Source organism: Anabas testudineus, chromosome 16 (genome assembly GCF_900324465.2).
Source record: "Anabas testudineus chromosome 16, fAnaTes1.2, whole genome shotgun sequence".
NCBI classification, from domain to species: Eukaryota; Metazoa; Chordata; class Actinopteri; order Anabantiformes; family Anabantidae; genus Anabas; species Anabas testudineus.
The window spans coordinates 11,022,390-11,047,256 of NC_046625.1; the positions used below are offsets into that span (position 1 = coordinate 11,022,390).

At 41.0% G+C, this 24,867-nt stretch overlaps 4 protein-coding genes across 8 annotated transcripts; all 4 read left to right on the plus strand.

Moving 5' to 3' along the window:
* Positions 1–76: 76 nt before the first annotated feature.
* Positions 77–889, plus strand: lenep (lens epithelial protein). The gene has a single exon (XM_026372656.1). It carries the CDS (start codon positions 617–619, stop codon positions 809–811), a length of 195 nt encoding a protein of 64 aa, XP_026228441.1. The 5' UTR covers positions 77–616; the 3' UTR covers positions 812–889.
* Positions 890–1,713: 824 nt separating this feature from the next.
* pbxip1b (pre-B-cell leukemia homeobox interacting protein 1b) lies at positions 1,714–11,527 on the plus strand. Of its 5 annotated transcripts, none has more exons than XM_026372076.1 (11): positions 1,714–1,811; positions 3,747–3,823; positions 4,155–4,230; positions 4,989–5,038; positions 5,540–5,930; positions 6,923–7,156; positions 7,297–7,320; positions 7,814–7,866; positions 8,180–8,293; positions 8,514–8,748; positions 8,922–11,527. In XM_026372076.1, the coding sequence occupies exons 2-11, from the start codon at positions 3,773–3,775 to the stop codon at positions 10,442–10,444; spliced, it is 2,751 nt and encodes a 916-aa protein (XP_026227861.1). In that variant the 5' UTR covers positions 1,714–1,811; positions 3,747–3,772; the 3' UTR covers positions 10,445–11,527. The 5 variants fall into 5 exon arrangements, with proteins under 5 accessions (XP_026227861.1, XP_026227862.1, XP_026227864.1 ...); XM_026372077.1 differs by having other exon boundaries at positions 8,925–11,527; XM_026372079.1 differs by having other exon boundaries at positions 8,514–8,604.
* A 4,604-nt stretch (positions 11,528–16,131) lies between these two features.
* On the plus strand, positions 16,132–21,114 carry si:ch211-105c13.3 (uncharacterized protein LOC325758 homolog). The gene is made up of 3 exons (XM_026373212.1): positions 16,132–16,286; positions 20,367–20,488; positions 20,640–21,114. Exons 2-3 carry the CDS (start codon positions 20,369–20,371, stop codon positions 20,793–20,795), a joined length of 276 nt encoding a protein of 91 aa, XP_026228997.1. The 5' UTR covers positions 16,132–16,286; positions 20,367–20,368; the 3' UTR covers positions 20,796–21,114.
* Positions 21,115–22,615: 1,501 nt separating this feature from the next.
* On the plus strand, positions 22,616–24,342 carry s100t (S100 calcium binding protein T). Its single transcript, XM_026372261.1, has 3 exons — positions 22,616–22,710; positions 23,624–23,786; positions 23,894–24,342. The coding sequence occupies exons 1-3, from the start codon at positions 22,616–22,618 to the stop codon at positions 24,056–24,058; spliced, it is 423 nt and encodes a 140-aa protein (XP_026228046.1). The 3' UTR covers positions 24,059–24,342.
* Positions 24,343–24,867: the final 525 nt, after the last annotated feature.

A 24,867-nucleotide genomic window follows, 5' to 3' on the forward strand; every position in this document is an offset into this window, starting at 1 on the left:
TCTCCCTTTGAGTTTGGCTTTTGATATGATGTGAAGTGAAGTGTGTGTTTAACCTGAGTTTTATTATCTGTTTGGTAAATGTTTTGCATACCTTTCATTTTTCTATAAAAGTACACTTTTTGTACTTTGAACAACACAGGAAAATGAAACGACACAGCACTCGTTGCTAGAACGTATGATTGCCTGTCACATACTGTCCTGAACAAAGAGTGGGATGTAGTGGGGAGAAGGGGGTGTATCGGAGCTACTGGAACTCTCCTGTTTGTGAACAGATGAGGCTCTAACAGTAAGGGGCTGAGTCAGGGGTTATTAGAGTCTGTGTGGGGGTACTATTCAACAGAGGGGAACAATGCACAGCAAAGGTAAACAAGGTCTAATCAATCAGCGGATGTTTGAAAGCAGGGAAGAGTCTAGAAAAAGCAGGATGTGAATGGAGACAGCCTGCAGTTTGTATAGGAGGTTATAAGTAGCAGAGCTAACTGTGCCAGGAATATGGAGCAGACCAGTTGGACAAGATCAGACCAGTCTCATTTTTCAAACCTAGCTTCCCATCTCGTCTCATCAAATTCATTCTTTTTTTGCCTCTTCCTCATCGCTCCCCTTCGTCTCCAGAGCCATGCACCCCCAGCGTCCTCTTCCCCAGGCCATGCCTTCCTCCTCTCTGGGACAGCACCTGCGGGACATGGCCATGGGTCTGGGACAAGGCAAGAACTTCCTGGGAGGAAACTTTGCCTATGGTTTCATCCAGTCAGTCAAGGAGTGCCTCTATTTCCTCCTCTGCTGCTGGTGCATCAAAGAGATCCTGGACTGATAGACTGAGAGAGTAGATCAAGTGGTCAAACATTGATTTTTCTGGGTTCTCCTTTGGCTTCTATAGTGTAATTTCAACCAGCTTTTATTTCATCAGAAGTGGAGTGTTTGAACAGCAGTGCTGGCGAAGTATTGGCAAGTATTAGTCTCACTGCATATGACAACAAACTAAGCACATCTTTATTTATTTATGTTAACTCAATAGCTGAGGAGAAGATGCAATAGTGTCTTAATACACTAAAAAGATCATCTGTGCTTTTTCTGGGTCTATAGGATGCTCGTCTTGGCCTCCCAGGAAACAAACTTGCACATTTTCAGACACTACAAATTATGGGACTGGTTCAGAAATTTCCTGCTGATCTGAGATCTTGAGTAATGGCATCACTGATGCTCACTGTACAACACAAACTGGTGTGGCAATAAATAAAGAAACTAATGAATAGAAAAAAAAAGTTACATTTATGTCTGCATTTTTATTTATTTTGTTTTGATTTGTTTGATAGTTATAGCCTGCCGAGCATCTAAAAGAGGGGCATTTACGTGGCTTTTATGAGATTTAAAGGCTGTGTTGTTTTTTTTTTTGATAATGTGTGCATGCAGCATGCCTTAAAACAATTGCAGGATTTGTTTTAGTTAATGAGAAAGACGGTGGATTACGTTTACAAGCTGTTGTATTCATACGACTGTGGACTCCCAGCGTTAAAACACGAGGACTGGAGATAAAGAACAATTCAAGATGTATATTTTACACACTCGCCTTCACCTGCGTGTGTCAATCACCTGCAAGCCTTCCTGGTGAAGTGCAGTGACGCCGCGTTGCTATTGGTCGAGCTGGACGATGGGAGGCGGGCTCAGGGCAAACGCCACCCGTGATTGGACGACAAGAGCGTGAGATCGTGCAAGTTCTGGAGGCATCATCCAAGTTCCCAAGTTGGATGGAAGAAGAAGTGTTCGTCGTTTCCAAGAGAAGCTGTGAGGTGTGAAGTGAAGCGGCGGACACGGTAAGAGTGGCCTTTCATTAACATGCGCGTATCTCACAAGTGGTTTGTTAAAAAGTAACAAGTGCAGTTGTGTTTGTTTGTTTTTCCATTTCGACGACGACTCACTCTTTCCTGTTTGCTCGACCGACTGTCCAACTGCAGAGTTACATATTTTACTGCTATTTATCTAAATTCTAGTGCAGGTTTATACTTTGTAGCAGTTTTATTTAAACCTGATTCACACCGACCGTCAACCGGTTTAAGAAGTCTTTTTCTTTTTTAAGTTAAACGCGGTTTTAAGCGTCCTTTTTGCTTTTGTCCATCGCCATTTGACATTTCCTGTCATCGTCTTCACTCAAAACACTCGGTAAACAAACTCTGAAGTGGCCTCTGCTGTGTGTGTGTGTGTGTGTGTGTGTGTGTGTGTGTGTGTATGTGTGTATATATAAACTGCTGTGAACAATCTCTGTCATGGTGCTTGACAGTACCATCGCTGTCCTAATGGCCGCTTTATTCTTTTTACCTTTTTTGGTCAGAAACCGAGATAATAAGATTATCTCTGCAGCCATAACCAAAAACAGCAGGACGTTTGAAGAGATGTTTTTAAACTGATATCAGCCAGGGTATAAAGTATCTGTAAAATTAAATATGCAAAGTTAAGGTACAGTAGGTTGTAACCCAGACTCCAAGAGATCCAGCTTTAAAGGTTAAGTTCCCCATTACTCCAAAACATCAGAGTAAAACCAGACCAGAAGGCAGTTAAATGTGTTTTTCTCTGTTACAAGCCTGCAGCTGTGTAGTGCACTCGGCACAATCCTTTAAAAACTGTCCTTAAAATGCATTACTTGCTCTGATGGGTCCCCATTACCATCTTCCGTATGCTCCCTCGTCTTGTCTGTACTCAATCTCTTGGTGGCTATATTTAGCTGCTATCTATTTAAGCCATTCCACTATAGCCACCCCACAATGCTCCTTGGGCCCTAGGCTAGATTCAGTGGGCTTCTCTTGGGAAGCACTCGATTAGGAGACCTAAATTGCAGAGCAGGAAGAGAATTGAATTTGGGGAGTGAAGTGTGTCATTACCCAGACAGTGTGGTGTTAACTTAAGTGGTTTGTTCTTTCAGCATTTACTGAACAAAGCCAGACTACACGTAATAAATATGCATCATGGTTATGATGTCCTCTGCTGTTTGAAAGGTTAGACTTTATAAACATGACATGCCTGACACATCTGACCAGGCAGTAAAACTGAAATTTGTTTTACTGTTTTACTAAGTTTTGTTAGTTAAATATTACTTGAGAGGAAGGTTGGAAATAAATTATTCCACCAAGTTTTATTCCTATGCGATGTGCAGACATTGTTTAGAATAAACAGTTAAAATTTGCTAGTTTATAGGCATCTATTCAAGTAATCAGTTGCTTTGCTTGCTTTGAAATGGACAGCCCATTTTCCTGCCTGTATCTCCAGAATAGTGCCGGCCTTAGTTACCCATGTCTTTAGCCAAAACATTTCTCAGCTAGTCAAAAGCCAGGGTGATCAAAAGGTCCACAGCATACACAAACTACTAATAAGGAACTGAAGGCTCCCAGGAAATTGAACTTCCTAGACACACAACAGTGTGTTGGCAACAGTGTACAGTAGATCCTTTATTGGTGGAAAGGGTGAGGCTACACATGAAAGGCTTGTATTCAAATCCTGTGCATGTGTAAACAGCATGTAAATGTCTTAAAGCAGCAGAACTCACACTGTCTCCTTAATTGTGGACTAGTCTGAGGCATCAATGTACAATACACCTGCTCACTTGTGGTTGTGAGCTGTTGCTTCAGTAAGTGCACTAGTAACAAACCAAAATCCTCTGTTTCCTAGTCTGGCATTTTTATAAATTTAGGCTCTATGTTGGGATTATTAATCACTGTTAATCATGTTATTGGCTCTTTGTTTTTCTTGTGTTGCAGGAGACAGGCACAGGCTCCAGGGGGCCATGTCTGGTGGCAGCAGTGCTAACAACAGCTGGACCATCCTCACTCCTGAGGTATCGCCGCTCTGTAAAGAGCATAGGAATATGTGAAGTCACTTTGCATGACCTCAATGAAAATGTATTTTTAAAAAAGAAAACTCCTTCTCCCAGTTGATTTCATTTCAGGTCACCTGAATAAGAAATAGGTTTTTGTAATAAGAATGCCTTGTTCAGTGGCACTTCAGCAGTTGTGCAAGGCAGCAATGCTTATTCAATACTAGCACTCAGAAGCAATCAAAATATGGACTATGTATAAATTAGACCAGATTGCTATAATGTCTGTGTAAAATGAGAAATCTGACGTGTTTGTATCGTTTAACTGTGTGATGTTTGCTTGTTTGTTAAGGAGACTGTTGCTGAAACCCTGAGGCCTCTGGCAGAGGGGACAGAACACCATGAGGAAACCATTATATCTACAGCAGGTGCTTGTCACAACAAATCTGAGAATAGTAATTGAATTGTGGTTATGCGTATGTAACATAAAAAACATTTATCTAACACACAATAAAAATATTATAGTTTTTTTTTTTTTTGTATTTCTGCCTACTTTTTTCTTTTGCCTTGTTTTATTATTAGTGAGGGAGAAGAGAAACATAATAGACCACGTCACCACCACCTTTAATACTTTAGCATTTTCCCCTTGGTTTGGTTTCTTTTCATACAGAGAAAAATTCCAGAACACCAAAACGAATCTGTTCAAACCCTGCAGGAATGTCATTTCCACTTATTGGTCAGATGTCTGCAACAGGGACAACGATTTTAAATAGAAGAACAACATCCTGTGTTGTGGACTGAGTTGTTGTTGTTAAAAAAATTGCAATTTAGGTTAACTCAGGTTGGTGATTGTTTATTACATTTTATTATTTGCACAGTCATCCAACAACATGTCTGTGAGGCACTGTACCTCCTCACTGTACCTCCATATTGTTTGCGATTCATCCTGCATCATGTTTTGAGTGGACAAACTTGGAGGACCGTAACAGAGTTCACTAAATCGTCTTGGTGTGATTTTTCATTTGTCCATGCCCAACTGCAATTACTGTGTTCACCTCATAGGGAACAAACTGAATCAAGAGGGAGAACGAAATAGTGTTTGAATTAAGTGAACCAAAGCCTGTAGGTGTGAAAGCACTGTAATGCTATAAAGGTTTCTCCTCTTGTCTCTTTGTTTGATGACCAGGCCCTGGGGCAGACCAGCCTGCTGAGAGGTCCCCTGTGGAGGGTCAAGTGGTAAGACAGCAATGCACATCGCTTTCTGTCATGTAATATTTGTAACCCTGGAGAGATGAATATGAAGTCTTACAAAGGCTGTTTCTTTCTATTATTATAGTTGTGGGTGAATATTTATTTCTGAGTTACTAGAATATGTGCATTTAACCAGATGTATTTTATTGTTTATTATTTTCTTTATTAGGCAAGAGTGTGCGGCCACATTATTGCTCTTCAAACTAAGTAGCCATATATGGAAAATGAATCATTCCAACTGTTACCAGGCTGCAGTTTTTATTGAGTTTTAAAATTATGTTCAACTTTGCCAAGGATCAACATAGGGTTTCTATTTTGAGAACTTTGACAAACAAAGGAAAGCAAGAGCTTTAACAGAGGCAGTTTTTCAAAATGCAGAGTCACAAACACCATCACCACAAATGATTAAAATAAAGAAAACCGTGAAACATTTGAGTGACTGTGTTGCACGTTAAGGGACTTTAAATACATGATTCTTATGCACAGGTATCAGAAGAAGCAGCAGCACAGCTAAGTGGAGACTCAAGCCCAGAGCAACACATCTCTGGACCTACCACTGTCACTGATGCTTCTGTTCCCACCTCTTTGGACGTCTGTGATGCACTCAGCCACTCAGAGGGCCTTCCTGAGGGCCTGACACAATCTAGTCCTGACCCTGATTCATTCTCTGACTCTTACACCCACATAAGCACCTCTCCTGATGAAACCCCAGTCTCGCTGCTGAGCACAGATACTCTGGAAGGCGGGGAGTTTAGGCAGGACGAAGAGAGACTCACAGAGGAAGGAACACTTCATTTGCAAAATGGAGAGGAGCTACAACAGGAAGGGAAGGGGTCAGACCTGTCTACAAGGACAACTGACTTAGGGAAACAGGCAGGTAGGAACAATTGACAAGCGACCGTTCATTGCATTAATACTTACTTTAATCTAAGCATCAGTTTTATTATTTGTATGTACATAGCAAAGATCATCACATGAAAGCCTGTATCATGTCCTTTCTATTTTTGGAGATTAAGCACTGTTTGGGTTTGAAGTGTACTTGGTGGACCAGGTGGTTATGGACTTGTTCAGTATCTGGGCCAGGAGGTTGTCTGGAGAGCCTGTGGTTGGTATGAGCAGGGGAGCATGATGTGATAGAGACATTTTTATTTGCATGACATCCTGCACAAGTAAATTGGCTTCAGAGGGACTCTGATCTGTAAAGTGATTTTTATTTATTTTTTATTTTATTTTTTTTACCCCACACTCTGGTGCATTTGGTCTGCAGCTCACTACAGCATTTAAAAATGAGTCATTTTGCTCTGTTGTGCATTTCTTTCTCGTACCATTTGTTTAACAACTAGAGTTCAATGTTAATGAGTTCTTTACAGTGCCCATTTATAATACCATTGATTTTTAAGAATAAAATGACCTTTGAATGGTCTGGAAACTTTTAAACACGGTTTTATCAAGGTGCCAGAAGTTAAAACAAATGAAGCATTTGAGTCACTTCCCATTCTGTTTATTCAGGTTTTAAGCATTATTAAAGCAGTTTAATAAAGATTAAGGAGTGGCAATGGAGCAAATTAACCAGCATAACAAGCACAGCAGATTCAATAAAGATTTGTTTCATATCACAGCATCAGATCGCTTACAGCGCAATGTACTGTCTAACATCAGTTCAAGAGCAAATGTATGCTCAATAATGTGTAACAACTTTGTTTTAAAATAATACAATGATGAATACCTACAAAGGAAATGATCTGCTGTTTTAACCCCTTACGTCCTGGGGGCGGTACTCATTAAATAGATCAAACTGCAAATTGAGACATAATTGTTCAAATATACTTTAACTAGAGCTTTTCATATTCTTCACTTCCACTGCTCCAGACTCCCCTGTGGATTCTGAAGTGGGTGAGGAGAAGACAGAAGAGCAGGGAGAGCCAGAGGTGAGGAGGAGGTCTCGCTTAGCAGCTCTGGAGCGGATCGGAAGGACAGAGGAGGAAGAAGAAGCAGATGAAGAGTTTCGGCTGCCAAGGCGAGAGGAAGACAGTGGGTTCTCTGTGAACAAGTGCATTCTGGGTGCTGTGATTCTGTTGGGCCTCGGCACAATCTTTTTATCAGGTAGGTATCATCATAGGACCTGTTGAGACAGTTTTTGTTTTGTTATTTAGATTGCTTTTAAGATATTCAGGTGATGATAAATGAGATGACAAAGTGGTGCTGGCAGGGCTCTCTGAGACTGAGGTGTATTATACCTACAGGTTTGTTCACGGACCTGGATGAGGGTATGTCGTTCATATGAATGAATGTTTTCTTGCTCACAGCATGTGTTTCTGCATGAGTGTGCATGCAGAAATAAACTGTTGTTGCAACTTACGCTTTTTAAAAGCTAAGTTTTAAGGGCTGCATGCTTTTATGCTTTGTGCAAACATGATTTATACCTTTTGCATGGCACTGTGACTTTTTCTAGACACGTTGTTTGACTAGGGATTTATTAATTTTCTTTAGCAAGCGCAATACAAAAGCGTAGCAGATGGAAAAAAACGTTGACTCTGAAATACAAGGCTTTCAACCAGCAATATATTGTGCGTGAAACTTCATTGTGATTTTTAATTAAACTATGCAATACATACTGTACCATGTACCTTTATTCAGCTGAGGAATGCACATTTCATTGCCTTGATTTTGGTTTGTTGGGGCATCATATTGATCAATAATATGTGGAGGAGTGTGATGTATTATGCACATCAACATTAATCTTTGTAAAATAATTTGCAGACAGTGACTATGGTACAAGGGAGCTGAAAGATTCAGAAGTACCAGTTAAACAGGTCAGTTTGACATCATTTTCTTTCTCTGTTCTGTGTTCTGTCTTGTCTCACATTTATTCATTATGTATGCCATGTTGTGTACAAGCACAATGAGTACCACCACATGAATTTTTTTTTTGTGCGATATGCACGGTAGGAGACCACCCACAATGCTGGCAACATTACTTCTATTGTCTACCAACTGTGCTGCTCTGGTTTTTAGTCCTTTTCCATCTCATCAACACATACTGTTGTTATGTCTCCACTACTCTGTCTGGCAAAAGTAATTCTGAGAAGTCATCCATCTTGACATTGTGTTGTACTGTGTTGACAGGAGTGGCTTAATCCAGATGTTCCTCCAGCCCCAGTAGACGCTGACAGTACAGAGATACTAAATAAGTTAGCTGAAGGGAACCAGCAGATTTCAGTGCTACAAGCCCAACTTCAGGTGTGACTCCATTCTGTCTCTCTCATTGTGTGTGTGTGTGTGTGTGTGTGTGTGTGTGTGTGTGTGTGTGTGTGTGTGTGTGTGTGTGTGTGTGTGTGTGTGTGTGTGTGTGTGTGTGTGTGTGTGTGTGTGTGTGTGTGTGTGTGTGTCACCATCACCATCTCGCTGACTGTGTAAAATTCTCACAAGACCTTCTTTCCTGTTCTTTTTCTTTAAACAGGCACAGAAAGAAGAACTAAAAGTAGCCAGGGGACAGGCAGCAGTGGGAGAAAAGGAGCGGCTGCAACTGGAGGAATTGGAGAAGGAAAACAGTAGGTTGAAGACAGAGATGGCATCTTTCTCTGTCCTTCGTAAAGAAAACGAGAGGATGAAGAGAGAGCTGGAGTCTGTCTCGGCCCTACAGAAAGAACTAGAAACACTGAGATCCACTGAGACTGAATTAAAACTCTCTCCAGGTACAAAGGAACAGAGGAAGGGAAGGGATATGGAGGAGGGTAGAAACTGTAAGGATGATAGTTACTAGATAGAAAAGGACAGTGGAGAAAGTGTTTTATTCTTCTCTTTTCTTACTTGAGTGCTCACTTCCCTTCTTTGTAGTTGTAATGACGACTTGTGTTTTTTTTTTCAGCAGCCAGTGAAGCAACTGAAGCATCTGTGAAGCCCACAACATCCCCCCCAAGTGGCCAGACAGAGGACACCAAGCAGGGGACTGCTGGAACTACTGAAAAACAAGCAAGGAAACCAGGGGAAGAACAGAAGGAAAAGCAGAAAGATAGAAAGAGGGATAAGTATGACACTGGTGAGAAGAAGGACTGGAAAGAGATAGAAAAATCTGAATGGAAAGAAGGACAGAAAAGGGATCGCAAAGAGGTAGGTAAAACTGAAAGGAAAACAGGAAAACACGAGCAGGGAAAGTTTGACAAGAAGCAAGATAAGGAAGGTAAGCAGAAGAATCACAATGATGAGACAAAACAGTGGAAGGAGAAAGAAAAAGCCAGCAGAGGTGATGAAGGAAAGCCATGGAAGACTAGGGAAGGGAAGAAAGAATGGATTGAGAAAAGTGAAAGACAGGAACTGCAGGAGGAAAAAGAGTGGAAAAAGGCAAAGCACAAAGTGTATGAAGGCAAACAATTGAGGGATAAGGAGGAGAAAAAGGATTGGAAAGGAGGAAATGACTATAAAGTGAAGCACAGAGGCAATGAGGAATGGAAGGGAGGAAAGGAGTGGAAGAAAGTGAAAGATGGCTCAAAGGAAAGTGGCAAAGAGAAATGGGAGAAAAAAGATTGGAAGGAGAAAGGAGAGAAGAAAGAGTGGAAGACCAAAAATCAGGATAAAGAAGGGAAAGTAAAGGGTGAAAGGAAACAGTGGCAGGACAGTGAGCATCATGGGAAAGAAAGGAGGGAGAAGAATGAGAGGAAGCAATGGAGTGAAAAAGAGTGGAAGAGTAAAAATGCAAAAGATGACAAGGAATGGAAGTGGAAGGGTGAGAGGAAACAGTGGGAAAAGAGAGAAGAAGAAGAAGAATGGAAGAGGGGTAGAGAGAAAGAGAAAAGACAAGGAGGGTGGAAAAAACAGCAAAAAGATGAGCACAAATTTACTGGTAATAAGCATCATGACCACAATGAAGAGCATGTGTGGGGAGACAGGAAGCCTCCTCACACACACCGCAGACCCTCCCTGGAACAACCGGAGTACTGGGTCCAGCAGAGAGACCGCCTCCATCACAACCACAAACCACCACAGCACTGCAGCTCACTGGAGACCTGCGCTCAGGCTGAGGGGCTGTCCCCTGTTCCCTTACCTGAGTTCGAGGCGATTCTCCAAAATTACTTGGCCAAGGCAGAAGAGACCGGAGTGGAGGCTGCTGTCACAGAGGAGCTCAAGAAGCTAACCACCGAGTTTTTCAAAGGTGGAGTATTTGTCCATGACCAGATGAGTTTTCAGGATTTTGTGGAGGATGTTAGTGATATTTTGGAACACATGGTGGAAGGAGATGAGGATGAAGAGGAGGAGGAGGATAGTGCCATAGAGGAAGAAATGGAGGAGTTTGAAAGAGAAGTCCTGAAAAAGTTTTCAGCAGCACAAGCTGGAGAGAAGGAGGAGAGAATCAAAGGCGAGTGGAGGAAGGAGAGCGGGCGAGGACGTGGCTGAAGTGAAAGAATTGATGGATCTGTCAAAAGCAACTAGTGCGAGTCGTGGAGGACGAGGGGTTATTCAAAGGGAACACGTCTTATTGGACCACAAATGCTTAAAAGAATACATTTATCATCCTGTTACAGGGTCCTGTTACACCATTCACTGTTTGGGAAGTTTAGTATTTTACAGGTGCACACTTTATTAGCTCACACTGGTAGAGACAAGACTTGCATCTGAGTCAGGTAATGTTTAGGTGGGAAGAAGAAGTTAAGAGACAAGATACACTAGAAAAGCATAATGCATAAATTAGCTAGTCTTTGTTTCCATAGAAAATGCTCTAATAGCCCAGATGTAGCTTTTTATTTCTCACTGAGCACCTGCAGCTAATCATGAATGTGTGAAAGTGTCAAAGTCATTTCTGTAGACAGTGTTAATTTTCTCTCTTTGTGTAGTGGAATGAGCTGAATGTTGCTCTGCTTATCTCTAGAATAAACAGTACACACTCCACATCTTCCTGCACAAACCGCACTACGCTCCGTTAAAGTCTACCTATTGACTGATCACCTACAACACAGTACAACATTCTTATGTATGAATTGCTTTAGCCTGACTTTTATGTCAGACTACCTTCATGTCGTAAACATTTTGTATAAATGGTGGAGGAAACGTGAACGGTTGAAATACATGTGCTTATAATTTTATTTAAAGTTAGAGAAATCTGCGTTGACTTGGTTTTGAATGTTTGTACATAATTCATTAATTATGTAAGAATGATGCAGAAATAATAATAAATAATAAGGAAATTGTGGGCACATGACATATTGACATGTTGAGCACCTATGTCTTTTGTTTTTTCAGGTACAAAACTCATGTTGTGCACTAAAATGTCCTTTATTCTAATTTTATTATGAATGTAATGTTTGTTTATTTGATAAAGGCTATCGTGGCAGGTTATCTATTAACATGTAAGCTTCTGAAATGTAAATGATAACAATGCAGAACCATGGTTACGGTGGGCTTTATGGCAGCATAGAGAATTTTTAGGGTGTTTATATTTGCCTATATTTAAATAAATTTGGTGCGCTGATGTGATGAAGACTTTGCATTTTGTCTCCTTTTTACTCACAAATTTAAACATTGCTCCCTACAGGTCTTTGTTTGCAGGTCATCTGAATTTGGTCTTGTTGGATTTACTTCTGCCCATACACTGAATTCACTCCGTGTATGTTGATACTTTTTATCAACAGCCAGGTCAATAAACACAAATGAATGGTTCCATTAGCAGCCCTGTTTGACAGGCGATGTGGTATGTTTTGCATCATGGACTGTACCTTTTATTCTCCATATGTTTTCATTCTTATCATCAGAAGAAGGAATTTTATTCCAGACCTGGTCGGGCTTTTTAAAGTCTAATCTGGTCTTTCTGTCCTTGCTTGTTATCAGTGTTTTGCATCTTGTTGTGAAGCCTCTTATTCATTGTAGACTTTGACTAACACACCTACCTCCTGAAGAGTGGTTGTTCAGGCCTTTGCTGAGCTGACAGTTCATTTTCTTTTTTTGTAATACTGTTGTTTTGGTCACTCCCAATGTTTCTGCTCTCTCTGCTTTTTTTTTCATCCTAACTATGTCTCCCTTCATTTCCATAGACCCTCCTTGGACCTCATGTTGGGGGTTCCAGTGAGCATCTACAAATGTAACACTCAGAACCACCTCCAGGCTTTAATGGCCTGTTAAAGATTAGTCATTGAGTAATAAGGGAACAGGCCAGACAGGGCCATGCAGCTGCTTGTCAGCCATTTTTGCCTTATTTATTTATATATATGATCTCACAAAATCTGGGATGTGTGTAAGAAAATTGTTGTAATTCTTAAATGGTTAATGCTACACTTTAGTCAACCCCCTTGAATTGAAGCTGAAAGTCTTGACTTTACTCATTCACTTCAAATTCATGTTGTGGTGCAAAGAGGACAAACTTCAAAGAATATAAACCGTCATTTAATGATTTATTATCAATTTCCTGCTGACTGTAAAAATAAAGTTCCATACAGAGGTCCATAATGTACAATTCTCTGTACTGAATAACTATAAAGTGTGTGAAAGGAGATGCTGTAAATCATGACATTACCTTATTGCCGTATGCCTTTAAAGACCTCTCAGTTTTCCCCAATTATTTTTTGAGCTAATCAAAAAATGAGAGAATGATAAATGATGTTTTGAAATAAAGACTCATCCCTAGACACAAATAGACCTGCAGCATCAATCATTAGACAACTAGCATAACTGTCTCATAGAAATCCCTGATGTTTACCGGATGTATTGCAGTACCACAGCTTTTCAGTCCTCTGTGTAAACTATTTACTTTGTTACTGGCCGCTGCAACCTCAATGATGGCTGAGGGAGCAGGAGGAGGAGAACTGTAGATTGCTGTTTCAGGTGTATGGGGATAGGTGTGTGTTGGTGTGCAGCATACAGCCAAGACAAGTAAACTAGGCGTGGGGATGTTTGGATGATAAAGTCTTTGTGCTTGTTAGTGCTAACGGCCTCCCTAATTTGCCAGTTGTGCTCATCCTGTCAGATTGGCTCAGCTTCAATAATATGAATTTTCTGAGGTGAACCCAAGTGTCTCATTCTCAAAAGTTTTTGCAGCACTGTCTGTATAATTATACCTGATTTACTACTTTCCTTTTGTTCCCTACAGCCGTCTTACCCACACTTTCGCAAAGGAAACGTGAGGCTGTTGCATTGGCATGAACTTAAACAGTTTGTGCACACATATTGTAGCACATTTAACCCATCTTAAATCGGATTGCCAGTTTGAGTTCTTGCTGAATGAGGTGACTGAGCCAGGAATCCATAAATTCTGCCAGAGACTAATTACACACTGAAGTCGAATCTAAAAATGCAATCACATAATGGAAAAGAGGTTAGTGGTGTTTGTGACACATGGTTTACATTTTGACTGGGTACAACAAATAGTGCACAGAAAACAAAAGCTGTAAAAATACAGAGTGAAATCAGAGAATAATTTAGTTTCTTCTCAAGGAGAACCAGAAAACCAGAAAGACTTGCTCACAACTTGCCCACACGCAGTTAGTGAGTCTGTATTGTTTGCATGTTGTATGTGAACCTTTTGGAATTATGTGGTTTTCTGCATAAATTTGTGAATTTATATAGAACATATCTGATCTTCATCTAAGTCAAAGAAATATGATGTACCTACAATAATAACACAAAGAAATTCTGATCTTACATGTCTTTATTGAGAACAACCATAGAAACCTCGAAGTGATAGTGGAAAAAGTATGTGAACGAAGGAACCAGCTGCTTACTAAAAAAAAACAATGCATCCAAAGAATATGACAGAGCTAAAACAGTTCTGCAGGAAGAATGGGCTAAAATTCCTCCTGAACAATGTGCAGGTAGAGTTTATTGCTGCCCAGGATCAACAAGTTAATAATTCCTGGGGTTCACATACTTTCCACTAGAACTATGAGGTTTTTATGGTTGTTCTCAAAGATGTGTTATTATCTTAGGCACATTATATTTGTTCAAGATGAAGATCAGATCACACACATTTTATTAAAAATTTATGCAGAAAACAAGACAATTTTTAAATGTTCTTATTTATATATGTTTTATAATATATTTTAATCTGAATCAACTCTTATCAGAAATCATTTGCTCTACTGAGGTCCTATTCACAGCATAACGTGAGTGGCCAAAGGCTGATTTAGCCTCTGTATCTGTAAAACACATCAACAAGTCACACTGTTGCACTAGGTCACATAGTCCTTCATTACTATAAATACTAGCACATTACTTCATTTCCAGTCACTTTGCTTGTACACAGAATATGTCTGAAAACTCTGGCTGAACAAAACACATGCACTGTGTGATAACTCATTTTTTGCAATTTCACAAGAAGGCATCTGTTTGGAGTCGTAGACTTTGATGAAGAACTGTAATCATTACAGAACCGTCAGAAAGATTTTCTAAGTTTGCTCCAGACCTCTGCGCATGCCAGGCAAAGGTTTTCTTATGAGGGCGGATTCATATTGAATTGGTATCATCTGAATGCCACATTTGCCCTTTTTACTGTGACCATATAATTAAGTGTTAGTCATACTTGTCTTCAAGAGGCTACTTGTGTTCTTGTACGTGGCAGTTTTTAATGCGATCTTGCTGTACTCATGAGTCAAACAGCAGAACTTGACTATATTAGACTGTTTTACTCTTGACAGGAATAAGAGCTTACACATCACGAAGGGACAGGACTTAACTGTACATTTAATGTTTCATCTTTTATGCTTCACATAAGGAATTAGTTTGTCGTCGGACACCGATTTGCTGCTCCTCAAAGTCACAGTCACACTTTCACTCTTGGTTGTTTAACCAGAACATAACGGCAGAAAGTAGGAGTTCCTGAGGCTTAACAAAGGATACAGAGCTACATTTTCCAAGTGTGGAAAATTCCATGTTTCTACTTGCAGGAGGAATTGAAATAAACACAATAACCACTAGATGGTGACACAGCCAATGATCCTTGTGCCAAACCTCTGCTGATGTTGCATTAATTTGTTAAGTGTAGTGGAACAGGCTTGCCTTTCTCCCCTCCAATCACACATATGACAAATAATATCATCCACTGTCATTATTTTCTGAATATGCCACATCCAGTACGGTGTTTAAAGATGCTCAGTCAAAGCTCTGTGTGTGTTACTGACTTGTCTGTGTGCAGTGTTAAAAAAAAAGAGAACATATCAGCCAAATGGAAAACACCCTAAAGTGTGTTCCAACAGCACAGGCTGTGTTTCTATCAGTTGCCTGCTTCTATTTTCACCCCGTTCTCTCAGCAGCATCTGCCAGCTTGGTGCACACTCAATGTGAAACAATTTCAGCAGTATTAAAACCAGGCCAAGCACGCACAGTGAGGAGCAGGAGGAGATTTCAGCCAGTGAGAAGGGATGTTGTGATGGTTAGGGTCAGGGTGAGGCAGTAGATAGTGACAAATAAAGAAATTAGAGTAGATAACAAGGCCTACGCAGCAGTTAATGAGTGTGTGTGTGTGTGTGTGTGTGTGTGTGTGTGTGTGTGTGTGAGTGAGCATTATGTATTTGCTTGTTTGATTCTCTACACAAACGGAGGCGTGGTGCTGGCAGAGAAGAGCTTTCTGTTTAATATGTGGAAATAAAAATCCAAACGCAACACAACCCATGTGTGTGTGTGTGTGTGTGTGTGTGTGTGTGTGTGTGTGTGTGTGTGTGTGTGTGTGTGTTCTTTGCTGCCCGCCCCTCGTTTGTCATCTTGTTGCTCTCTAGTGAACACTGTCTTTCCATTCTTTGCACAAGTGAGTTAAGTTTCAGGGTGTGGCTTGAATCCATCCGTCTGTTGGGAAATCTTCGAACAAACGCGCACTCAGACAGGAGCGTGCGCTTGTTCCTACACGTTGCGAGGAAAGCGCGTTCCCAGGAAAACGCAATCCAGAGCAGAAATTGTGCAAATGACAGCGCGAAACGAAATGAAAAACATGAATGCAACCGCATTATAAAGACCTGCTTTGTTTGCTTGAACAACGGAAATGTTTGTTTAAATAAAAAACAACAAAAAAACAAAGTGTGTTGCTGAAAAGTGTTGTGTTGCTCGAGCTGCGCCTCTTTGCACATTCCTTCTCTTCCCAGGCACACGCCCTATGACAATGAAAGAAAAAAAAAAAACTTTGGCTGGAGTGAGAAGGTAAATCACGGAAAAGATATGTGTCACTGCTTAATCTAGCCCACAACTGAAGAGGAGGATCTCTGAGTAAGAAGGAGCGCAGTAGCTCAGTTGGTTTTCTTGCCTTTTGTTCTCTGTCCTAACGGTGAGTTTCTCTCTTTTTCGGATCATTTTCTGATCATTATCCTTTTTTTTTTTTCTCTGATTGTTCTCAGCTCTCTTTGGTGGCTGCACAGCGCAGTTCATTTTGTTCCTTTTCTCGTGAATTCATACTGTTTTATAGGCTACTACAAATGGTCTGTTTAGCCCGTTTCCTCCCCTGTGTCATCAATTTTGTATCATTTGCGAGCATCTCCATTGTCATTACCAAGCTTGGGTGGCCACAGGGATCGGGTTCTCCTTGGTAATCTAACCCGAATCTCTTTACACGTCCAGAGAAACCGGAGGCTCGAGTAACGTTTACTTATTCATTTGCTGCGTGTCAGTCCTGCCTCTGGTTGCTCTACAAATTGTCAAAATTAGTTAGAGCTAAATTTAAATGTGGGACACGGGCAAGCCCGACATCTCCATTACGCACGGCGCTCTGCAGTTTGTCATGCGCCGTGGCTGTTACCGCCTCGCAGTATGACCAGTTCAATCACGCTGGGATCATTGTAACGTGTTCACATGTTGCTCTTATCTGTCTTAATTATTGATGCTTTGATAAGACTCCGGTAGCGAGACTCGGGTGGCTTTAACCCGGTGTAGTTAATGACGCGGCGGAGAAATACCGACCTGGGTGATGACAGGTAACAGACTCATGGAGGAAGTGAGTCAGTCACACTTGGTGCAAACAACACGAGCAGGGTGGAGCTGATCGGTCACTCGGAGTAATCAATGTTCATGAACTATTGGATGACAGCGCAGCACGGTGCCCTGTGCGGCCCTGTGGTCATCGCATGAGTTGACTCTCAGTGTGGGATGTCACTGACAGATTACACCGACATTCTCGATCAGCTTGTGTAAAGCGGTCAAATTGGTGACGGGTGGATTGGGTGGGCCTCACAAGAAAACTGGTTTGTACTCGTCAAGCCTTAAAGCGAGTTTCAACACTCAGGCCAGCCTCAGTGATCTTTCTTTATCTCATTGGATTTAGAGGCAACATTCAAATACTACAGCATATGAAAAACATGTTGACTCAGGGGTTCTTCTTTTTATTTGCAGCATTCAGGTCACAGAGACACTAATGCCACAACATGCCACACATTCCACTATTGTGCAAGGAGCATTTTTATGATAATGTGTGGAAACTGCAGCATGAAAAGTTGTAACATAGACTTCTACAAAATTAGGCCAATAGATAAAACAAACAGAGCACAAAGAAATATGAAGACAGTGTAACAATTACATTTTTTCCAGGCATTCCTCTAATCCTTGAATATTTTTTTAATTGGCAATCATTGAGAATTACATATCTGATATTAGAAAAAAGAAAAATATCACGCACAACCTGATCATAACACAAACACACATTTATCTCACGCCAGCGGGATTACGAACCGCAGGATTAGTATGTGTACGGTGCAAATTTCCAGTAAAGAACCAGAAAAGAGTCCGGGAGCCACAAAAAAGAGCAGCCTTGAAAATAAAACAATGTACTGGACCTCACACAAACATTCATTATACTTGAGTCATTGTAATTCCAACCTCCACGCTCTGAATAGATTACATGTGTTGAGGAGCTGAATGGGAGCTTCAAGTGTACGGGGCACACACTCTCAGGAAGGTCACCTGTTGTTCTTATCAGAGAAATCCTACTACCTGTTCCTTTTTTACCTATTTGTAACTCTGTGGCCCTGATGTCTCTAGTTTTGCCCATTTGCCCTGTGTAGCTGTCATTACACTTGGAGGAGCTGTCAGTGGACGGTGGCCTGGATAGAGACAACGGGCCTGCTCCTGTGCTGATGTTCGTCGTGTGGAGGGTGTTTGGAAGGTGCCGGGACAGTTATAGTAACCCATTAATTAATGATGGACCGCATGCTGATGACACATGCTTAGCTGTATGTAGGAAAGAGTTGTGTATGTGTGTATTCATGCATGTGCAGGAAGACATGAAACAGAATCCAGGTTTCGGGCGCCGGCTCTCACTCACCCAGTAATTAGGTTAATGCAGAAGTCCCGAACCGTGCCGTCCTCCTTTAGATTTGGGTGCGTGTCCTTCTGTCTTTCGCTCTGCCTATTTGTATCAGTGTATGCGTTTATGTGTTGGCCGTCTACATAGGTGCATCGTTTGAGCACTGAGGTGGGAGATTTACCAGCTTTTACATTTCCTCCACATCAACCCGTCATCATCATCATTACCTGTCCTGTGGCCGGCGCTGACTCGTGGCAGCTTCCAAGGCGTCCTGATAATCATGCAGCAAGGTCCCACCCCACCCTGCTGTGATGCTCATCAACTTTACTGCAGCATTTATTCAGACCTTTTAATTTGAGCAGTGACCTTGGAAATCATGTTTACTGCAAAACAGAAAACTAAATGGGGGCAGAAGCCCAGAGAGACCCTGAGTTGGCCAACTATTGTCTGCACACGTTAGGTTGCTAAAGTCTGTCTGTACCTACAGGCACAGCTGTCTGTAAACTGTCTGCAGTTTACATAGTGTAATATAATAATGTATTGTTTTGTGCATACACACAATTCTTTTATCAGTTATTTCTCTTCTTTTCATAATACATAACAGCTGTATACTCTTACATACAGTTTTAATTTGTTGCGGCTTTGAGCAGCTCAGTTTCTTTTTATTTATTTTTAATGTATTCTTGAAGAAAGCAAAAAGATGTAAAACCGTATATACAACTCCCTGCTGCTCTCTAATCACAAAACATAACTTCTATGAGTCTTTTCCCCTATGAGTAGCTCCTCTGTTGAATTTATGCATCACTTTCTGACACAATAGGCTTTTGTCTTGGCAGGAAAAGCACAGTTCTCTTACTAATAACATTAATGATGCTTGTTTTATTCAAGTGTCCCAGTAAGTCATGACAACGTGACAGTGAGGCAGCAGCTAAATGGAAGTCTGCCAACACTCATTTCATTGATGTTGACGCTTTCCCTACGGTGATGTGTCAAAATGTTCTATGAAAAAGTCCCAATAGATGCTAATCTAATAAGTGGATCGGTGGATGAAGTGCTCATTGTGCCCTTTAACACTCTTCCTGTGTGCAAAACTTACAATCTACAAAGTTTGTATGTGTGTGTGTGAATTAGCATCTGCTGCTGTTAAGTGATACCCAGCTATTATTTTTAAACTAATCTTGGCATCTGATCAAATGCAGAGTCCAAGTAGTAAAATCGATGAGTGGTATGAATCAAAACTTTGATTCATTTGATCCTTATAGATTCTCACTACAGCAGCATTAACTGTTCACATTAAGACTCAGTTAGTCACCTTTGTATTGGTGCTTGTTGACTGCTTAAGTAATGTTTGCAGCTGAAAATTGCAAAGACATGCGCAGTATGAGTATATTCCTATGCTGCGTTTGGAGGTATGCTGCAGCAGATGGACAGCAAGCAGTAATGTGACCCTGTGGCCTCCCACTGGCTTCAGGGGATCAGATGTCCACTGTCAGAGATCACAGTTCCCTTCGTGTTTACCTCAGAGACTACCCTCCTCTTCACTCCCTCTCTCTCTCGCTCTGTTTACCTCAGAGAGCTTAAGGCCCGGTCCTGTCCTCTCTCCCTGTTTACTCTTCTCTTCTTGTATGCTGACATCACTTGGGTGTCTCACCTTTCTCACATGTTTATGTTCGGGGACATGTATACAGGTATCAAATTTAAACACAACTTAAAGCTGTTAATTACCAAACACCAAAGAACTGCATTTGTCCCTCTGACAACGGAGCATGTTTGTGACCTAAATGTCAATTCAGAAACTTACTGAATCAAATATTGAATATTCTTGACATATATTTTAAATCATCAGTCAGCTGTTTGCAAGTATTCCAAGATTTTTATGTATATTTCTATTTCATATAGCCAAAACAAATGATGCACTCATCCACCCAAGGACTGGTGTAAACACATTTTAATTTCAATACATTTCCTGGGAGCTGTCAGTGTAAAAAAAGCTTGCAGTTAGTAACCTAACGGGATGACGCCTGAGTTTCTAAGATACAGCCATATCTCTCCCTTCCAGTGCCCACACTCAAGTCTGCTCTCCGCCTTTTGTCCTTGCCTTTCTCTCTTTAGATATGGAGTCAGCCATTAAAACAATCGTGACCACATTTCTTACTTCTGCCAGAGGGAAGGAGAATCTAGACGGGAAAGCCTTCCAGAAACTGGTAAAGAAACAGCTTGGTGGTGTGATGGAGGTAAGACCCCACATAACCTCTCTCTGCTTTGGAACCAAATCATCCATCAGCATATTAGAAATGTTTCTTTGTTGTTGTTTTTTTTTTTTTTTTTTTGGATGTCATGTTAACAGTTTTCACTGTTTGCTTCTATCCATCCCTTCGCGTTCAGGATACAGACAGCGCCTCTGCCGTTAAGGAGATGCAGCGGGGACTGGACGAGAACAGCGATGGAAAGGTCAGCTTCCAGGAATACTTCACTCTAATCGGCTACGTGGCCAACGCCATTAGTGAGCGCAGTTCTGGCTCCAATGCAGATGCATCGTAGATGATGGGGAACCAGAAATTTAACTGCATTCTTTTTCACTTTTCAAGTATCTTTTGTTATTTGCAAATGTTCAAACCATCATATTCACATTTTTTTTAACAGTCCACAATACTTTTCATGCAGTTAATCGACAAGCTCTATAACACTCTGAAGTACACTTTAATGTCTGTCCAGTTCAACACTTTTTTCAGTCTCATCATACTGAGCTCCGCTATCAAGGATACACTGAAGGACTCTGAGCTGAATGTGTCTTTATTTCTACCACTTATGCAAAAGATACTTACAGTATTTTCAAAATAAAACCTTTATATTAAAACCACGATGTGTCTAGTCTTTCATAAGCCTGTGATTATTTTTCATTAGCATGTGATTGTTTATCTTTCTTTTGCATTTTCACTGAGTATTTAGTTAATCCGTTACATTCATTATAATTCTGTTGGAAAACCAACAGAAATACTCTATGTGTACAGTGGTTTCCCTGATACGTTTTGACATTGTCCCACAGGCGCTGCTGCAATGATACTAGCAACACTTTCTAAATTTAGCTGTGACATCCCTGACTAGTCAAGCTCAGCAGCCTTTAGATGTATCAACTACTGCAACCAGATCCTGAAATGCAGTATACTCTTTCTATTGTGCAGCATCCTCCATTCTGTAACACTATACGTACACACATATGGTGCATACGGCCGAACACACATACTGTGCTACCCCACTTGCAGACGCAATGTACTGCAGCAACGACACATAAACACGAAGATGCACTTACCGTGATGGCATCCTCAAAAATACATTTCGTGACAACTTGTAATGCTTTTGCATTAATGTTGATGTTGTCCATTCAGGAGTACATGATCACACTGTATTCTATGATTTATTTTTGCTCTTCATTTACCTTTTATACCATTTGGTTCACCCTGTATTTATTATCCTGTTTTGAGTTTGGTGGATACTTGACCCGATGGATTTTAAATACATTTCCGTGTACAAATGTATGTGCACTGAACAGTGATGCTATGTTTTGTGCATGCTTGTCATGTTTTTTCAAGTATTCAAGTATTCATGTTTCCTTGCCTTAGAGTGTATGCCTTTGTGTGTGTTTTGCAGAGTCTTTGTGTGAGGATTTTTCTGCATGACTGCCAGTTGTATTGGCTTTATTCTTCGGTGTTGCAGTACAATAATCCTCTGGATACTATATCAGACATGATCCTCATCTCTTATAGTACCCAACACAGCCTAACATGCTTTCTGTTGCTTAAAGCCCAACACATTTAGAGATATGTTATGTTATTGATCTTTGACTTGGTGAGCTATTTATTTAATTCACTCTCTCTGAGCCTTTGACATGAATACAAAATGATTTCACAGCATAATAGCAGGGTAATTCACTGTCACAATAGAGAGAGCTGTAACAGCGACGTGTCATTGTCACTGCACCACTGCTCATTGTGCTAATGACGCTTCGTATAGTGACTTGAGCTCATTGTTGCAGATTAATTCCACATCTCTCAAACTTACAGTTTACACTTTTAATGGGTTACTGAACCTCCATGAACACTGACATCTGACAATAACAGTCCCACATTTGATGTGTACAAGAGCACTTGTGGAAGACTTGTGGTTATATTAAATATAAGTTAATTGACTTAATGTCTTGCTGTAGTTTATTCTGTCAGTCTGTCTGATAAAGTGCAGTGTGCAGCAGGTGACAGGTAGCTCTTACCTGTGTCCATTCAGCAGATAGCAGGTGTCTGATGCGTAAGGAGATGGGTGGAAGGAGGGAAACGAGGAAAGGACAAGTGGGATGGGAGGAGTGAGAGATGTATTTAAGACGTTGTCCTCCTCCACTTTCCCATCAGTTGCTACTGCCTTCTCACTCTGCACTTGACCAGCAGGCCACTCATCCTCCATTCAGGTAAGTGACAACAGTAGGATGATATTCAGACCAGATGTCAGTGCTGAAAAAATGGGTTTCTGCAAGTCCTGTTTTACTATTTTACCTAGATTTCTAGGGGTACAGTTAATAAATGATGAATGTAGGTGGATTGATTGTTAACAGTGCTCGTTCAAATCAGTTACAAAGATGGAAAGACATTTTTCTTTACGCAACTTAGGAACATTTATTTATTCAGTTATCTGAGCAACAGCAAGATTGCACTTGTCTAATTCCTTTTTTGCAACACTTTCATGACCGTTTGGAACAGCGTGTCTCGTACGTATAGAAGAGACTGCTCTAAGAAGTGACTGACACTTAGGAGAAGTTTCACAGTTCAGAGGTGATGTAGGTTCAGGAAAGGCAAGCACCTACAACTGTCTTCCATGTTTTTTGCCATCTGCTGGAACTAAAGTAGGAGCCAGATCAGATTGCCTTTGTGTGTCCCCGTTACATGTCCTCCACTGGTTCACCTGCCTAGAGTTTCACTCTTATCACTTGGCTCACATATCTGGCTGCTCACTATGTCCTATCTCTCAGAGCCACTCTCACTGGGGTAAAGAAACAAACAAATTGAGGTTTGCTTCGTCTGCAGCAAAATCTTATCAGAACCAGTGTCAGAGAGGACACACTCCTGATGAGGAAACTGTCTGGCTGTGCAGGGTTTCAGACTCTGCCAAATAGCTCTCCTATCATACTAGAAATGTATGTTGATACACCATCAGTCTGAAGCAATCCATTTTGGGCTACGTGTGTTATGCTAGAGTGAGTCTTTATGCTGCAGAAAACTGGTCCTCCATGCTTGAGAGAGCAGATTTTACAAGCAAGAGTACTGACCTAATGTGCTATTGCTGTCTCCTTTCCCCTCCCTTCTTTTCAATCTGTCCTTCTCCAGAATGTCTTTGCCCAACTCAGAGAATGCCTCCACCCTGGAGAACGCCATGCAGCTCATGATCCAGACTTTCCATAAGTACTCTGGAAACGAAGGGGACAAATACACACTGAGCAGAGCTGAGCTCAAAGAGATGCTCACCGCAGAGCTCGGCAACTACCTGGGGGTAAGATGGCACGTGTACTTGTTTAGGTATACAGGATACATGCATAAGTTTCACATGTGTAAAATAGATCAAGCCTACATTTCCGTTTTATATCCTCACACATGCAGAACGCTCAGGATAAGGAGGCAGTGGACAAAGTCATGGGAGACCTAGATTCCAACAATGACGGGGAGGTAGATTTCACCGAGTTCATCATACTGGTTGGAGCTCTTACTGTAGCCTGTAACGACTTCTTCTTGGAGTTCAACGAAAAGCAAGAGAAGAAGAAGTGAACACACGCCCAGCACAAAGACAACCACTCTGCAAAATCCCAAACTCCAGGGAGGAAACCGTTTTGACAGAAGAGAGCATCATCCTGTCATGGAGTAGTAAATGTCCGGTGTTTGTAAATTTTGTCCACAACATTCCCACCAATGTACACCAAACTGTATTTAATGCAATATAAAATCTGGAGAGTTTAAGTAGCCTTCAACACCTGTCATTGTTGAACATGTGAATACAGCTCTCTCTCTCTCTTTCTGTTCATGTATTTTGTAACACAGTCAAGTAAAGGAATTTCCCCCTGGACAGAATAAGTGTGCTCCTTGGTTATGATTTATTACATAAGAGAAGGGCAAGAACTCAAGATGGACAGCAGGTGGCAGCCATGAGCCCTCAGTTTGGGATTGTGTGACTGTTTGCCTCTGATTTGGACAGTTGGGTCAATGTCAATTTAAAATAGATCACTGATTGGTAAATTAATGATAATATCTCAATGCCATCATATTTACAATGTGCATAAGCACTTACAGTTAACTGTCAGACATCCCTCTGCCACGCCGGTCAAAAGGTTCATCTGAACAGGTATAGTCTTTACCTTCACTCCTGTTGTCACAGCAGAATAATGAGAACTTGAAGTGACCTTGACTGGGGACTACACCCATGATTGTTTAAGCCTTGCTTCCTAAATGAAAAAAAGCATTGTGTAGGTATGTGTGTGTGTGTGTGTGTGTGTGTGTGTGTGTGTGTGTGTGTGTGTGTGTGTGTGTTTGTGAATATATAAAAAGGAAGTTACCAGCCTCAGTGTTAGAAAGCCAGGAAA

Excerpts from the sequence above, each read along its gene's own strand:
- pbxip1b (XM_026372076.1), top strand. The coding sequence starts at position 3,773 with ATGTCTGGTGGCAGCAGTGCTAACAACAGCTGGACCATCCTCACTCCT. Across the intron at positions 7,867-8,179 it reads CAGAAGTACCAGTTAAACAG|GAGTGGCTTAATCCAGATGT; the intron begins GTCAGTTTGACA and ends CTGTGTTGACAG. Across the intron at positions 8,294-8,513 it reads TGCTACAAGCCCAACTTCAG|GCACAGAAAGAAGAACTAAA; the intron begins GTGTGACTCCAT and ends TTCTTTAAACAG.
- s100t (XM_026372261.1), top strand. The coding sequence starts at position 22,616 with ATGTATTTAAGACGTTGTCCTCCTCCACTTTCCCATCAGTTGCTACTG. Across the intron at positions 22,711-23,623 it reads GCCACTCATCCTCCATTCAG|AATGTCTTTGCCCAACTCAG; the intron begins GTAAGTGACAAC and ends GTCCTTCTCCAG. Across the intron at positions 23,787-23,893 it reads AGCTCGGCAACTACCTGGGG|AACGCTCAGGATAAGGAGGC; the intron begins GTAAGATGGCAC and ends TCACACATGCAG.
- si:ch211-105c13.3 (XM_026373212.1), top strand. The coding sequence starts at position 20,369 with ATGGAGTCAGCCATTAAAACAATCGTGACCACATTTCTTACTTCTGCC. Across the intron at positions 20,489-20,639 it reads AGCTTGGTGGTGTGATGGAG|GATACAGACAGCGCCTCTGC; the intron begins GTAAGACCCCAC and ends CTTCGCGTTCAG.
- lenep (XM_026372656.1), top strand. The coding sequence starts at position 617 with ATGCACCCCCAGCGTCCTCTTCCCCAGGCCATGCCTTCCTCCTCTCTG.